Source organism: Cervus elaphus, chromosome 9 (genome assembly GCF_910594005.1).
Source record: "Cervus elaphus chromosome 9, mCerEla1.1, whole genome shotgun sequence".
Taxonomy (NCBI): Eukaryota; Metazoa; Chordata; class Mammalia; order Artiodactyla; family Cervidae; genus Cervus; species Cervus elaphus.
In genome coordinates, this window is record NC_057823.1 from 66,704,555 (window position 1) to 66,721,188 (window position 16,634).

The 16,634-nt window shown below is 47.9% G+C and overlaps 1 protein-coding gene across 2 annotated transcripts; it reads left to right on the top strand.

The window, feature by feature from the left end:
- Positions 1 to 3,035: 3,035 nt before the first annotated feature.
- SAP30L (SAP30 like) lies at positions 3,036 to 16,206 on the top strand. Of its 2 annotated transcripts, XR_006342778.1 has the most exons (5): positions 3,036 to 3,239; positions 7,097 to 7,219; positions 9,394 to 9,492; positions 11,014 to 12,161; positions 13,245 to 16,206. XR_006342778.1 is itself a non-coding variant. In XM_043913371.1 (4 exons), exons 1-4 carry the CDS (start codon positions 3,042 to 3,044, stop codon positions 11,140 to 11,142), a joined length of 549 nt encoding a protein of 182 aa, XP_043769306.1. In that variant the 5' UTR covers positions 3,036 to 3,041; the 3' UTR covers positions 11,143 to 16,206. The 2 variants fall into 2 exon arrangements, 1 of the variants encoding a protein (XP_043769306.1); XM_043913371.1 differs by having other exon boundaries at positions 11,014 to 16,206.
- Positions 16,207 to 16,634: the final 428 nt, after the last annotated feature.

Genomic DNA, 16,634 nt, shown 5'->3' on the forward strand with positions numbered 1-16,634 from the left:
CCAGTGATATGGTATCATATTCTAATAAATACTTCACAGAAAAAAATAATAAGAATAACAGATATAAGGAGTAGACAATACTTTCTTCTAGGGCTCAAAGTACTGAAAGACAATACTTTCTTCTAGGGCTTTCTTCTAGTTGCTCAGTCGTGTTCAACTCTTTGTGGCCCTTTGGACTGTAGCCTGCCAGGCTCCTTTGTCCATGGGATTCTCCAGGCAAGAATACTGGAGTAGATTGTCATTCCCTTCTCCAGGGCATCTTCCCAACCCAGGAATCTAACCCGCATCTCCTGTGTTTCCTGTGTTGCAGGAGGATTCTTTACCCATTGAGCCATGGGGGAAGCCCACAAGAATAAGGACCCCATTCCCTTCCCCACCAGAAGGGTGGTGATAGGAGAACCAGGTGCAGAAGAAACTGTGTACTGCAGCACCCTGGTGCTAGGTACAAATGCTATTTTGAAAAAATATAGGGAAAAAATATGGAAAATGTAGGAGCTCTTATCCATACCAATCAAGTTTGAAACCATTATCACACACTGCCTTGTACAGATAACCAGGTGTTTTTCTGTGTGTTTGTCTGAACTTCCCTGCTAGAAGCTATACTCTTTTAAGCCTAGGATTATATTTCATTTTCTTCCTGTGGCCAAGCCTGAAATTAGTATATACACTATATGCTCAATAATTTACTTTTGAATTTATGAACTCCAAGGGAAGAATCTTATTAAACTTGCCTTTTTTTCTATTAATTTTTATTCTATTTTTTCCTACTAGAAAGGCAAGAAATGTTTATTGGGGAAAATGCAAACGTAGAATAACAGGAGAAAAATATTAATCCTATTTCCACTCCCCCAAAATAATTACTGTTGATACTCCGGTGTATTTTTTATGTACAAATAGTTGTTTTTCTTTTTAAAAAATATAGATGTGCACACATCATATCCCATACGCAGGGTTAGGTTGTTGATTTAACCATTTCCAGTATGGAACTTTTCAGCTCTTTTCAAATTTTCCCATTATAAATAATCCCATAATGAACACTGTTGTGTTTAAAATATTTTCTAGTAGGCCAGTTTCCTAAAATGGTTGTCTCACATGCGAAATTACTAGGCTACAGGGTACAAATACGTTTAAGGGCACTGAAGAAAACTGAAGATCACAGGGCATCTGTTTCTAAACATGGAAACTGGTAGTTTCCCGTTTTCAACAAGATACAAACCAGAAGCCTCTTCAATGCCACCATGTACTACTAAAATAGGTACACGTGCGACTCTAACGCTCCCTGTCCCCTTCATGTCCCTCCCCTGGTGAAAATGCCTCCCAGCCCTAAAAGACTGCGTGACTGCCTGACCCTGGACTAGTCCCTTTGGGCCTTTGGCCCTCATTTGTCCCCAGGCCACCCAGTGGAGAGGTGGCCCGACTAGGCGTGCTGGAGCAGATTTCCCTACCGCCCTGGAGGTGTGCGTGACATTCTGGGCTCCGAACCCCAAGTCCCAGGCTCTGCAGGGCGCGGCCACCTCGCGAGTAAACCCGGAGGCTTAAAGCAATAGAAGCCTCAGCTTACAGAGCTCCAGGGAGGGCCCAAAATACGGCAAACCCTTCTCCACGCCGAGATTGGCCCAGCCCTTTTCTGCATCTCCTCCGCAGCCCCTCCTCTTCCCCGCGCGGTTCACTCAGTCCACCCTCCAGACCTAATCCTGACTTCCGATTCTTCCCAGCTGAAGGGTCACCCAAGCCCCTCGGGTCCCCGTCCCTCTCCCCTTCCGCACCGACCAAGCCTATCCCAGTCTCCACAGTGGGGCGTCTCCGCCACCCCTAAGCTTCTGACCGCCTTACAAGACCCGCCATCAGACCCCCATCACCTCTTCTCCATGTCTTTCCACGTATCTGTCCCGATTGTCCCTCTGTCTTTCCCGCCATGACTGTCTTTCTATCCGGTTTCTATCCCGCGGGTCTGCGGGTCCTCTGGCCCTGGTCCTTCCGTTTCACCCAGTCTGAACCTGTCATGACAGTACCTCTCTCTTTAGGTCCCCCCCTCACAAGCCCCACCGCGTATCTGTCCCTCTGCGCCTCCGCCCACGACTGTACTTCTGTCCCCCGAAGGTGATACTCTGTCCCCGGAGTCGGGCCCTCCGTCCAACTGGGACCCTGCTAGCCATCCCTCCCCGAGCCCGGAAAGTCTGCGGAACGGCTCGTCTCCCTCACCCGGGGAACTCTTCCCTCTTCCACTTTCTCTACTTTGAACCCATCCCAGCAGAGTCCAGGAAGTAGCCAGGCGCCGGGGACTGGCGGCGATGGCGCCCAATGGGGCGTGCCAGCGGCGGCGGAGGCCCCGCCCACAGAGGAAAGGCTACCAATGGGCTCTCGGAGGCGGGACTTCCGCTGTCCCGCGGAGGGCGGGGGGGAGCGAACTGTTGTGGTGCGGAGCGTTGGGCGGGCGGCGGCCGGGCGGCCAAGGGGCTGCCTCGGGACTCGGGGCGCAGCCGAGCAGCTGCAGGGGTGGGGCGGGCCGGAGGAGCCGCGGGGCCCGGGCGCCGCGGGTTCGAGGCCGGGCCCCGCGCGGGGAGGCCGCGCCACCCCGGGGGAGCTGCCCGGCGGCGAGTTTGCCCGGCAGCCGAAAGAAGGCGGGAGCCGGCGGGGGCCCTCAGAACCCTCTGGCAACCCGGGCCCGGAGTCCTCGGGGAGCTGGTGCTTCCTGGGACGCCCTCCTGGACGTCCCCGGCGAAGGGTAACGGTTCAGGGCCCCCGGCAGAAGACGCCTCAGGGTGACTCCCGGCGGGGCCCTGCAAGCCGCGGGAGACGACCCCGGTGCCGCGAGCAGGGAGGAAGGGGCTTGGTGGAGACGCGGGCCGGGAACCGAAAGAGCCAGAGCGCGGCAGAGCGGAGCCGGGCCTCCCGGGCGCGGGGCCGGGCAGCGCCTCGGCTGGAGACGGACTCTGGGACCCTCGAACGCGGGGGCCTCGGCGACCTGCCCCGCGGGGAGCGCGGCTGCGGAGTGGCCTACGGGGGACCTTCCCCCAGAGGGGCCGGCCCGGGGCGAGGAGATGAACGGCTTTAGCACCGAGGAGGACAGCCGCGAAGGGCCCCCCGCCGCCCCCGCCGCCGCCCCGGGCTACGGCCAGAGCTGCTGCCTCATCGAGGACGGCGAGCGCTGCGTCCGGCCCGCGGGCAACGCCTCCTTCAGCAAGAGAGTCCAGAAGAGCATCTCGCAGAAGAAACTCAAGCTGGACATCGACAAGAGCGTGAGTCCGCCCCCGCCCCCGGCTGGGTCCCCGCGCCGGGCGGCTCTCGGGCCGCTGCCCCGGGCTGCGGGAGGGACTCGGGGGCCCTCCCCTCCCTGGGCCTCGCCGCCCTTTATCTGCAAATTGATGAGTTGGACTCAGGCTTGCAAAGGCCGCTCGGCGTTGACGGGCTCTAACTAGGACTCTGCCCAAATCCGGGAGGTTGGTGGCGGGTCTGCTCCGAGGACCCTTCCTGCCTGGCAAGATCTGACACCAGTTTTTAGCGCGTTTTATCGGTGTAGGCAGGGGAGCAGGAAGAGGTGGGTTCATTTGGTTGGCCCACGGAGGAGCAGGTGATGAAGGGACCCGGCTCTTCTCCAACTTCTCCCTCCTTCTCGGATCCCTGTTATTCCTTCAGAAAAGGAAAGGTGGCAGCTCCTTTCCTGTTTGCGGCGGCCTCAGCTTCTGCACAGGGTCGCCGAGCTCGCTGCTTAAGCAGGCAGCTGTGGGGAAATGGGATTTTCAAGGATGTGGCAGAAATAAGGCCAGGACCTGGTCTTGGGAGGTGGCTCAGGCGGTCAAAGTGATTTGGAAGGAAGAAAACCTACTTTTATAGAGTTAAGTTCTTTAGAAATGCCCGGGGAGCGGTGGGGGTGGGTAATTTAAATTTGAATAGAAAACTTTTCCGATGCGATTTCACTACTGTAGTTAACTATTCTAAAAATTCTGAAGGTGTGTCTATTGTCAACCAATTAAGAACTTTTTCGTTTGACATCTGTTGCTGTAAGCCTAAAGTGGCTGCCAGGTGATTAGGAATTGGAAATGAGTTAGGGGGGTATTTAATATTCAGGTGGACCAGCTAGATTAGGTGGTTACCATCTCTTCTCTTTTAAGACCAAAATTTCTCCACTTTGGGGGGAAATCAGAGATTGCTCATTAAACTGAAAGGACACCCACTTTTTCCACTTCTGATGTTACAAGGGAAACTGAGACCCAGAGATAGGAAGCGAGGGTGCCAAAATCACACAGCACCTAAGAGGCTGGTTAATTTCTTGAATCTGTTGTCTGATTTACTTCCTGGCCTCACACATAAGGCTTGATTAAGTCTTCAATAAATAAAAAATTAAAAATATCTTCCATGCGCTTTCTTCTACACTCTTACTCTCACGTCCAGTTGTTGTTTTAAGCTAACAATTATATTTGCAACTCTCCAATGGAAAGATGCTATTTTTGAGTGGTTAGGGGTGAATTGATGGCTTTCTCACTACAAGTTTCTATCAGTGAATGAAAGGAATTCAACCGAGAGCAAATAACTGGCTAGCCACAGTGGTGGCCTGGAATGGGACAATATGGAAGTGAAATGCTCAATTCAAGAACAGCAGTGGATTCATCCTCATGGAAGCATTGCCCACCTTCTGTGTAGATTGTTGAAAGTCTTTACTTAATATTTTTTCCAGTCCTTAAGAAACAAATTCCCGGTTCTTTTAAGCCCACCCTCTGAGCAGTTGTGTTGCAGCATCTGGGACTCCATTTTCCCGGTGACCCCTCTGGAAAACCTGTGTAGGGCTAGGTTGACTTTGATACACACTGTCTGGAAGAGAGGCAGCCTGAGTCCAGTACTAGAGTCCCCAAAAGGTAATGCTTTTGAAGGAGTAGGATTTCAAGGCAGACTCACTCATAGTTTGTTTCAAGGTGGTGTTGTAGAGTCATTATTTCTGAAAGGGATTCTATTTCATTCTCACAGGCTTAGGCAGGAATTCAATTCTAAGTAACTGCTGTGTTACAAGAATTTTTAGCTGTTGCAGAAAGTGAAACAGGAAAAAAAAAAGAGAGAGCCTTTTCTATCACCCTCCTTCCTCCACCCCCAACTCCCCAAAGGCCACTGAGCTTTGAAATTCTGAAAACCAATATGTACTTGAAAATGATTAAGGAAGAATAATGACTATTTATCTTGTAAAAGGGTCTAGCAGAGAACCTTTTAAAATAATAGCACCTTAAATCCAACTCAGGCAGTTTAACTCCTTCTGTATAGGCATTGGCAGTGTTCTGTGATTTATTAAGATATAACATGCTTTCAAACATCACTCCAATTGACATATATCTGCTTTTTTCTGGGGGAAAGTGGAAGTGGAGAGCAGCGTAAGGAAGGTGTTGCAGTAGGAAGGACACGTGCCCGGGGTTAGACGGTCTGGATGACCTTGGCCAGGTCATTTCCTCATTTAAGGTGGCTTCAGTTTATATCTCTAGAAAATGAGATGGGAGCCGGGGGTTTGCACTAGTGATTGCTTAGTTCTTTTCCATCTAGGATTCTATTATTCTAGCATCTTGACCTGAACATCTCCCAGTCACAGCTTTAGGAATCATGCCTCTGCCTGTTCTTTTTCTAAGCCTGTCAGTCTGTGAATTTGAAGAACAGCTTAGTCTTACATGTGAAACTAGCTAGCATGGGGGATGTAGGATATGTTGTGAATGTGCTTTCTTCCCTGATGAAAGCACGTCCAGTCGTCTCTGCATCAGCTGGATGGGATTCTTTGAGACTGTGACACGTGCTGTGTCTGAAAGTCCTTTGACAGAGTTGAATCTGGCAAAGTCATTCAAATTTGTAGCCATACGTAAATGTGGCTTTTACTGGCCTAAGCTGCTTTTAGATGCAAGGGGCTGCCTGTGTTGGTACAGCAACATTTATTGGATACCTGCTGTCTGCAAGACACTATCACAATGTAAACGTAAAACTCCTCATGGCTCGCTAATCTAACCACGTGAAAGTGCTGATTCATGTGAATAAGAAATAGTTTCCATTATTTTCTCCATGGAAAGGCCTGAATTAATTACGCTGGTTTCCTATCAGCTTACTTTTATCTTTAAGCAGTTGAGGAATAAACTCAAATTCAGAAGTCTCTCAAGAACATTTGTGTAACATCTGGTTCAGTGTCAACAACCCCAAGTCATTTACACAGGCATTCAGTTTGTTAGGTTCTTGAATGGCTCCTCCATCTCAACCCTGGTACTTATATTCTTAATAAAAACACGTCCTTCACATCTTAGCTGCTGCTTCCACCTTCACTTACTATTATGCCTCCAGCCTCCATTAGAAAATCAGCAGTGGTATCCAGCTTCTTTTATGTGGTTTCACCTTGTGAGAATCTCTGCACCTCTTTCTGCTTCTCTTTGTGGATTACATGAGTGCTGATGCAAGAATTATAAATTGATACATAGAAATAGTTTTTCAGAGGGTTGTCATGGTACAGTAGTTGCTATTGTCAATGTTAAAATAGGATGGCCTGTTATCCTATCATTACCACAGTGCCCGCTTTCCTGCTCCCAGGGGCAGTGCATTCCAGCCCCATGTAAGTTACTCACTCCTACAGGTCTGAAGATGTCATGTCCCAGGGGAACTCTGTCTTGTTTGAAGGAAAGTCTAAGCTGTTCTCATGTCCCAAACCCTGAATTTCTCCTGATGCTCCTACACAGGCCGTCACTTTCACCTAAGGGATACAGTCTCCTCAGGGCCTCCTCACTCACACCTTCTGTCAGCCTCCTTTGAAACTTCAATCTTGGCTGTCCCATCCAGAATGCTTCCTATCTCCCTGCAGTCTTCTTCTGGTCAGGGACTTCCACTCCAGTTACCTCAGCTGCAGGAGCCCTGCCCTTTGCTGTGTCTGTCACATGTGTTGTGTTTATCATCCAGGGGGCACTTGATTTATAATGAACTGCCTGGTGTGATATTAGTGTTCTCTTTGAGGAAATGATGGCTTGTATCTGTTTCTTCCCGTGGTCTCTCCAATGCCTCACAAAGGAGAAAAGGCCAATAGTTTAACAGATACCTGTTGCTGTTTCCATGGGATTGGCAACTCTGACTTTAATTTGCTTCCCATCAGGTAAGGCATCTGTATATTTGCGATTTTCACAAAAATTTCATCCAGAGTGTACGAAATAAAAGGAAGAGGAAGACAAGTGACGATGGCGGAGATTCTCCTGAGCATGACACTGACATTCCTGAGGTAAAAGTCCAAAACTTCACCTTGAGAAAGCTGGGAGAATGAATTCTGACCTGATCCTTACCTCTGGCCTGGTCTAAGAAGTAACTTTAGCCGCCTTTGTGTTGCTGTGGTGTATTTGAAAAGTGAATCATAGCATCATAGTAATATGGAACCTGAGGGCTGAAAGCTTAGAAATCAACTGGTCTAACTGCCCCACCATTTTACTGACAGGCACAGACACTCAAGGTCACACACTCAGTTTGGGGGCCCCAATCCAGTGCCCTCTTCAGTATCTGTGCTGCCTTTCTTCAAGAAGCCCCTGAAAAGTACTTAAATACAACCACAATGCCGAGTTTTTCAGAACTTTGGTTTTGCCCTTAAAGATGGAGACTGAGTGTGTATGGATTGGGGAAGTCACTTCCGCTTTGTTTCCTGGTCTGCAAAATGAAGGTGTAAATTGTCAGGTCCCACCAGCTCGGATTTTCTATCATTCTCTGATTCCTGGTCCAGGCTTATTCCCAAAGATCTGTTCCAAGGTCAGTTACACTGGCACAGAGTTTCTCAACAGTGGCACTGTTGACATTTGGAGCCAGATAATTCTTTGTGGTGGCGGCTGTCCTGTGCCTCATAGGATGTTCAGCAGCATCCCTCGCCTCTACCCACCAGGTGCCAGGCATACCACCACTCCCAGGGTCTCCAGACATTGCAGGTGTCCTCTGGAGGCAGAATTGTCCTGCTGAGAACCATCGCTTCTCAAACCAGAAGGCCACCATCCCGTCAAAGTGCCAGTGTCTTTTAAGCAAGGTTAACAAGAATGAATATTGAATTTTCTTTCTGTCTAAATTGTTTTCACTTAAGACTCAGCAAAAGAAGAACCATTTATAATGTACATTGAATATTTGACACATGAATATTTCATAAGGCAACCGCCTGTTAGCACTCAGGGTGAAAATGACTGTGTAGGAATAGAAAGAGTAGGCGGGCCTTTGTCTGCAGATGCAGAGGAAAATCTTTGAAAATATGGCCCTTTCCCCCTGCCCCTCTCTGTGTCCCCTTTTCTATCACTGGTTTACAGTATCTTTCTAATGCTTTTAGCATTATTATTTTACGAAGGAATGGATGTATTCACTATCAAAATGCTTTTCACAAAAAGAAAAAGATTTGAGGAATGTTTGAAAAGAATGAAGGACTTTGGTCCCTCATATTGATCATTCATTTTGTTTTTAAGTGCTCTCCACCTGCCTGAAGCAAGAACATCTCTTTTAGAGGCAGGTAAAGGCAGCCCAACTTTCCGGGCCTTCACTATTTCATGACTGTGCAGCTTTACTCTCTTCCTTTATTAGAGAAAAATAAAAGGAGAGTCCTTTCCCCTCTGTTACCCAGTCATCTGCAGAGACCCAGACCCTAGCCTGCCGATTTGTACATCTGCTACAGTAGCTTTGAGCTTTCTCTGGGCGGGGGGCGGTTAAGGATCCTTATACCTGACGGCTAGGCCTGGGGAGAACTGTCTGAGAACACTAGTACGTCCTGCTGTCCTCCTTCACGTCCGTCTGTCCACTCTGGGCCGAGCTCTGACCTGTCCTCTAGATGTCTGTCTGCTTTTTCCCTTTTCTCTCCTTGCCTGCTGCCCCTTCCAGCATCAGCACCCCTGCTTTCCCATCACATTTCTGGATCATCACTGCAGCAGCTCCCTCTGTCATCCCCCCGCACCCCAGTCAGTCTTCCTACAAACCACCACAGATTCATCTTCTGGGGATAGCACCCCCCTCCCCAAACCAGGATCACTACTTCTGCTTGTCAAGACATGCTACCACCCAGTCTCACCCTTTAAACCCACCATAAGTGCCTCTGATCTCCTAGCCCGTGTGTTTCTCCCCTGACTTTCTGAGCTCATGGCCTTCTCTATAATTCCCTACTCTCTGTTCCTTGCTCCCTTTCAAAACCCTGCCTGTCCTTAGCATAAGCTTCACCACCTCCATCAGCCTTCTAGGACCACCCCTCCCTGGCCAGAATTCTGCTTCCACTGTTGTTTCTGTCCTCCCAGCCAGTAATTAGTCCTCAGTGGGCCATTTCTAAGACTTGTCTGTAGTCCTCTCCCTCCCCCCCCCACCTAGCATAGTGCTAGGCACATGGGGGCATTTGATGAGTCGTGGCTGGTCAGGTGATGGATAATGTGTTTCTCCTCTTCTCTCTAGGTTGATCTGTTCCAGCTGCAGGTGAACACTCTCCGACGCTATAAACGACACTACAAATTGCAGACCAGACCAGGCTTCAATAAGGCCCAGTTAGCAGAAGTAGGTAGACAAACTTGCCCTCTAAAGAGGGAGCTCCAGCACTATGCTGCTGACTGTGACCTCGATTCTTCCTGTGTATGAACCCCTCCATACCTCTAGAAGCAACTTCCTCTTCCCTCTTTTGCACAATTTAGAATCCCCCAGCTGTAGACCTAGAAAGGCCTGATTTCCATAAAAGAAACCAGGGCACAGAGAAAAAGAAAGGACTTGCTTAAAATCACATAGCAAGTTGGTAGCTTGGAATCTCACGACTCCTGATTCTAAGTCCTGAGAGTTCTTTTGTTTGCTTGTTTGTTTGAATCTTGTTTTGCAAGATTCTTTCCAGATACGTTCCATTCTGTACATGAGGTGTGTCTGATTAATCATCCCTAAACCTTCACTCATATTCTGTAGGAGCTATTTTTCTTTCTTTGTTTTCTTTCCTTGATTTTTTTCTACTCTGGTATTGGTAATAGAAGTGTTTATTATAATGAATGGAGCCCAAGAATGTTTTCTCGAGCCCTGAGTCCTTATCTAGTTCAGGGCGTGGGATGGGGTTGGGGTGCTCCATTAGCCATTATTTTAATATACTAACAGCCTGCCTTGATGCTTCTGTCCTATTGGTATGTATATGAGCATCTTCTCATCCTTATTTTCTAAATGTATTTTTCTCTCTTTTATAGAAAATTTGGAAATGATGGAAAATACAATCCAACCACCCAGAGACAACCACTCTGTAGTTTTCATTCTCTGACTCCCTTTTTATCTGTCCTAGAGCCCTTGGTCCATTCAGAGATTTCCTTATGGGCTCACATCCCTGTTGGTTTTTGATCTTTACTTGAGAGCTTTCTTGCTGATCCATCATTTTTTCTTAAACCTCTCCTTCGCTAGCATCCAGATAAAACATAGAAGTACATAAGCCTTTCATACTTCAAAACCAATGTCCACCCCTGGTGGGAAGGATGGAATGAGATGGGGCAAGCGGAGACTGCATTCTCAAGACTTGAAATAGATCAAAGTATTGGGAATACATAATATATGATGAATTTTCCTTCAAATCTGATGTCTTTCAAAAAGCAGTTACATACTATTTAGATGATTTTTTGGGTCAGACCCTTACATCTGTTCAGTTGGCTGTTTATTTGACACAATTTTAAAAAGACACTTTTCGGCGCAGTTCCAAGGCCTGAGAGGTTATGGTAGCAGCTGGTCACCCAGAGCAGTCCCAGTGTCCTCCTCCATGGAGATGACCTTGAGACTATGCTGTGATGGGTAGGCTATCTGCCCCTGAAATAGGACTGCATCTTGGGAGTGCTGTGAGTTAAAATGTTGCTTTTGGAAGCCTGGAAACCAAATCCCCTAAGCCTGGGAAAGAAGGGCATTCACATTCTCTATTCTGGAGCACTGCGGGGAGCTGTGCAGTAATCATAACTCCCTCCCAGCTCTGGAAGCAGCTTGCTGTTTGCCTTTTACACAACTGAGAATCCAAGGCCCTGGTTTATTAACATGCTTTCTTGGGCTCTGTTTTTCCCTCCCGTATAGACTGTCAGCCGACACTTCAGGAACATACCTGTGAATGAAAAGGAGACCCTTGCTTACTTCATCTACATGGTGAAGAGTAACAAGAGTAGACTGGACCAGAAGTCAGAGAGTGGCAAGCAGCTTGAGTGATGACGAAGCACACCTTCAAGGAATGAAGTATAATACTTAATGCACAGGTGACATCTGCTACATTTAAGCCCATAAAGACTGTTAAATTTTATTGTAAATAAAAAAGTTTGAATAATGAATACTGTAAATCTTTTCGGGCAGGAGGATTATATTCTCATGATTCAGCATGTTTATACACAGACTTTCTCTTAAGGCAACTACTGGACTAAAAAAATCACAAGATCAGAAAAAGAATGAAAGGAAAACAATGCATTACCGCATTCTACAGAGCATTAAGTCAATTCTGCTGGACATGTGGGATGACAGACATTTTGGTAGTCACCTTGTAGTTCCACGCGACTGCTTGTGAGGTATAGCCCCGGACCAGCAGCAAGGTACGGCTGGCAGAGAGGTGCATGAGCAGACGTCTGCCAGGGACGTAGACACCACGCTTTGTCGCTTATCAGCAAATCATTTGAGCCCGGCCCCTCACCGGCTCTGTGCTGTGCACACAGTAGGCACTCAGGCAAGGTTTACTGGCACATCCAACTGTAACTAGCGGAGCCAGTCTTGGGCTTCCCACCTCTTGGTATCGAGGCCTCTGCTGTTCCTGTTGCTCACCACGTCACTTCTAGAGCGTGAGGAAGTCCTGATGCACCAGCAGGAGGTTTCAGGTCAGACCGGGACTCCGGGGCAGACTCCTGTGCCAAGCTGTATTTGTGGAGGTGCCAGAAACCCTGACGCAGAGCCCCTCCTGGGAGCCGTGGCCCGTTGTGCACCCCTCCACGCTTCATACTTCAGGGTGAAATGATGTACTGGGACTTCAGTCATTCTCCTGGGCCAGAAATGCTTTGACACATGGAGATATTTAGTGGTTTGGGGCTCTTGTTTTCAGAAATACTAATCCTTAATTCACAACCACAAGGAAGCTGCCAAGGACCAGGTGGTTTCTGCTCCGAAGTCCAGCTCTGGGATAGAAAGTCTGACCAGCTTTGGCCTCCTTGGGGGTCAGCAACAAATCATGGGTTTGAGCAACACAGGTCAGTGCCATCTGATGTTCATTTTTGTGAGCAATTTGCCTCTCTTTTAGGGGGAAGGTTGCTAAAGTGGTTTTTTTTTTTAAGTATTAATAATTACCTGATTTTTTTTTTTTATGTTCAAAACCTCAGATTCCTCTATCTAATTATATCAGAGCCAAAGTATCCTTTGAAAACAAAGCTTTATATCCAAAAGTATGGTTTTGCAAAATTTTCTAGTCAGTGTATTGGAGGGCAGAGGATGTGGACAGGGAGTGGGAAGAAAAGAGAAGAAAGGACTTGAATTCTAATTTCTGACCACCTTGACAAAAGTTGTCGTCAGAGGTACTGCTTTCTAACTCAGTTTTCATTCTGAGTTCTTCCTTAAGCCTTAAAAAATAGAAGCAGCACTGGACAGCATAGCCTGACAGAGTGTTTTAGTGTCTCATAGATGACTTAATCTGAGCATCCACACAGAGAAGTCAGAACAACCCCCAACACATACACACCCAGCCGGGTGGTAGAGTGGCCAAAGGTGTCAGTTCCACGGAGCGTGCTTTCTGCGGGCAGGGCTAGGGCCAGCGCTGTCCCTCAGTAAAGCACCGTGTGTTCAGCTGCAGCCCAGCTTTCACCAGTGTTCACCACGCCTGTCTAGCAGATTGCAGCCTTTTAAGATATGTATAAATGAATGTACATAGAGCATACTTGAGACTGAGTGGATTTTATTTTCATACACCTGACCATGGATGGCACATCAGGGTGCTCTGTGCGTGTTTTCAGTTGTGCAGATTCAATAGGTGTTTAAAGAGTCTCACCACTCACAGCTGAAGGCTCTTGATGTGTGGACATCAAGAAGGCTCTAAAGTAGATTTTTTTTTCCCCCCTGAGGAGCTGAGTTAGAATGGCTTTGAAGGCATCAAACACCAAGCCCCCTTTATCCAAGAAAGTGTTTTCTCGTCAGGCTGGAGTTAGGGGGCAGATAGGCTTAAGACATTGGGAACCTGCTCTCTGGAAATGTCCACAACTCCTTGAGAAAAAAAAGTGTATTTTTCTGATGTTTGAACCAGAATTGTGGACGTGTAGGTCATGTCACTGTTTCTTCAACAGCAGATCTGTGTTCCCAGTTAAGAGACAGCAATGCACTTCTGTACAAGAAGCTGTGGTATTAGGTCCCATCTGTTCAAGAGTGGCTGTGAGAGTGCTTTCGTTCCCACATGAAGCCTGGGAAGCTTCCCCCTCAGCCAGATGCTGTGCGCCCTCAAATCCTGTGCCAGCTTTCCTCTAAGGAGAGGGCCTTTGGAGCGTGGAAGTTGTGGGTGTCTTTTCAACCTTCGAAAGCATCTTAGATGAGAGAAAAGACAAAACTCTCTGAGCTTGTATTTTTCTTGTGTGCAGAAATCTATTTCATCAGACCACTAAGCCACTTGCCTTAGCCTCTTCTGCAGTTTCCCACGGTTTGATCTGGAGCAGGAGACGTCTACCTGTTAGAGGTGGCCGACCCTCCAAAGCAACCAGGTCTGGCTGTGGGGAGCAGTGGGGCTTGGGGAGCGCAGCGCTCATCGTGGCTGCCTGCATTTCTCTGCCACCCGTCAAGGACTCGTGCTTCTCTCTACCTGTCACGTCGCAGCATTGCCTTCTTTCCTCTTGGTGCTCCTGGGCAAAACTGGAATATGCAATCCAGAACTGGCTTTGTCTTCTTAAAGAGCACGGCTCCTGCCTCAGTTCCAGCCTGCTTCGTTCTTTCCTGTGCCCTGAAGAGTGTCACATGGAATTGTCAACATCTTGCCATCCGTGTTGCTTCCTTTTAAGGTTTTTAAAAAACAAATGGACAGACTTTATTTCAGTGAACAGACTCTTAGGTTGGCAACAGCATGTGAAAAAGATCATAGCCAAATCCCTTGAGAGATTGCAACCAAAGGATTCAAGACCAGGGGTGTAAAAGGAAGAGGAATTTCATGTATGTGATGCAGCCGCCAAGTTGCTAGATGTTCCTGTCATAGCTAAATAGTCACAGCTAGTCTTCCAGAGAGCAGATATGAATAACTGCTTGCAGCTGGAATGTTGCATCTAACCTTGGCATTTCAGCTGTTTATTTAGTGGGAACTTTTTGTTAACATCCTGGAGGGCACCTGCATGGTAGGAAGGAGAAAGCCAGAGTGGGAACTTACTCAGGAGCCCAACCATGGATCCCAGAGCCGTTACTGCACGGAAGTCATCTGAGGACTCTGTCATTACAGCGACAAGATCCAAAAGTTGGGAAAGGACCTCTAAGTCATCCAGTCCAGTCTCCCATAGGTGCTGACATTCTGCCTACAACCGTCCCACCAAGGTTTGAGCAGTCTGGGCTTAAACACCTCCGAGGACAGAGAAGTCACTACCTCCTGGGGAAGCCTGTCCTATCTTCGTAAACCTCTGGCTTTTCTGTGTTCTCAGTAATTTCCATCTTAGTCTCTGCCTAATGGGGGCCACGTAAGTTAGCCAAGGACTAATCGCTGGCACCATCCCAGGGTATAGTGTTGTCTTTGGGGAAGGAGCAGCTAGCAAACAGACACTTTGGTGTCCCGACTGTTCTCCCCTCTAAGTATCTTTAGTCCATTTAGTTCCTTATTGAAGATGTTGAGGAAACCCCAGTTATACTCCCTCAGTCTTGCTAAAGCTGATGGAGGAGGTCAGGGGAGAAGAGAGTGCTTCCAGAACTGCTAAAAAATACCTTAGGACAGAAGAGGCCTTAGTTTTGTGTTTGCCTCACAAAATTTAGGAAAAGCTTTAGCTGGAAGATTGTAAACTATGATCATGCTGTCCTGGAGTTGAAAGGTTAAATAGCCCCTAAGGGCTAATACCTTAAGATTCCTGCAAGTACTGCACACACTGCTTTTATGGAGAAAGCAAAGCTTAGGAACTTGGGGGAACCACATGTCTCAGTGTCAGAGAGGTGCCATATTTTCAAGCTGGAAACTCCTTAAAGGTTGCCATTGCCCAGTCATTGATTTTTAGAGATGGGGAAACCAAGATTCAAAAAGACTTGCCTGAATGCTTTGGCATCATCTAGACCCACTTAGCGCTCGTTCACTTCACAACTCACAGCGTAGCTGGAACCCATTCTGCAAGGGAGCTGCCCTCAGGTCCTTGAGACCTGCCACTGAGCAGAGGTCCCCCAGGCCAGCCTGGCTCTCAGGGACTGTGAACCAACCTGCAGAACTCCAGGCTGTGAGACCTGACTGGGAAGGCTGTCAGTTGAGTTTTGTAAAATGAATGGAAAGGGAGATCAGAAAGAGCCTGTAATTTAAGACCAAGGTTCCAGAGTCCTAGTGGGAAATGTGGTGGTGTCCTAGAATCTAAGTTCTCATGAAATGCACTTGCCTTTCAGGTGGGTCAATCAGGTGACCCTGACTTGAGCAGACACAGCTCTGTGGCCCTGCCATTTGCTGCCCCCGTCCCTGTTAGCGAGAGAGACAGTTGAACTGAAGGACAGGTGAGCTCAAGACCACGCCCTGGGAAGCGTGGTGCTCTAGGGGTACTTTTGTATTCCTTTCATTTTATTAGACTCTTTCCAAGTTCATGGTTAGGAAGGGTAAAGTCAATCCCATTTTTTGAGGTGGAATCCAGCCAGAGGCAGGGTGGGACTTTTCTTACAGTAGGAATGTCTACAGTCATTTCATATGGCTTGCATCTTCAAACACAAACTCTTCAATGGCTTTCATTTAATGAACATATCTTTGCCAATGGCAGAGGCTTGTGCAGGATCCCTGTTTCACATGTCTGTTATCTGTTCAGCCCATCAGTGTTTTAGGGGTGTGGGTTGGTTTGGGTTTGTTTTTTTTTCCATTTTGTAACTGCCTTATCGAAAAGCAAGTGCCCTTCCATTCCAGGCCTCTTCATTGTACATGTTTCCTGCCAATTGGGGGGATCATTTGTATTTTAATTTTGTAATCTATGGCTCTGTACTGTTGAAAGGCTCTCAATTCTGTGGGGTCTCCTTAGTATGTATATGACTTTTCATGTTGCAATATCACACAGATGGGATGGCCCGACTTTTGCTCTTAATAAATGATCTAAATGAGAAACAAGAGACACACTCTGTTGTTCGCTTTGAATGCCCGCATGGAGCTCTGATCTTTCACTTGTGCGTTCGGCCCCTAGCTGTGTAGGACAGTGACTGGGGATAGCCATCTTCCCTCCGTTTGCCCTTCCACCCCCAGTGCGCCCTGCGTGAGTGCAGGTCACAGAAGTCTGACCCTGCCCTCCTGCTCACTCCTGTGCAGACTGACTGCAGCTGATCAGCCGGAGTCAAGCCTGAGTGCTGCCCAGCATAGCAGGTACCCTGGCCCCAGAGCTTCACTCTGGTCTCCGGTTATCCATGTATAGTTGTCCACCCATCTACTGGATGGATGGTTGCAAATTGAAATGCCTGCTGGGGGAGCCGGGCAGAGGGAGTTGCAAACTGGAAAATCCAGGTCCCTTCTAAGGGCAGCCACCACTGTGTGTTAGACATTGTGT

Coding starts and splice junctions, on each gene's coding strand:
- SAP30L (XM_043913371.1), top strand. CDS start 3,042: ATGAACGGCTTTAGCACCGAGGAGGACAGCCGCGAAGGGCCCCCCGCC. Junction 7,220..9,393: donor ATGACACTGACATTCCTGAG/GTAAAAGTCCAA, acceptor TCTTCTCTCTAG/GTTGATCTGTTCCAGCTGCA. Junction 9,493..11,013: donor ATAAGGCCCAGTTAGCAGAA/GTAGGTAGACAA, acceptor CCTCCCGTATAG/ACTGTCAGCCGACACTTCAG.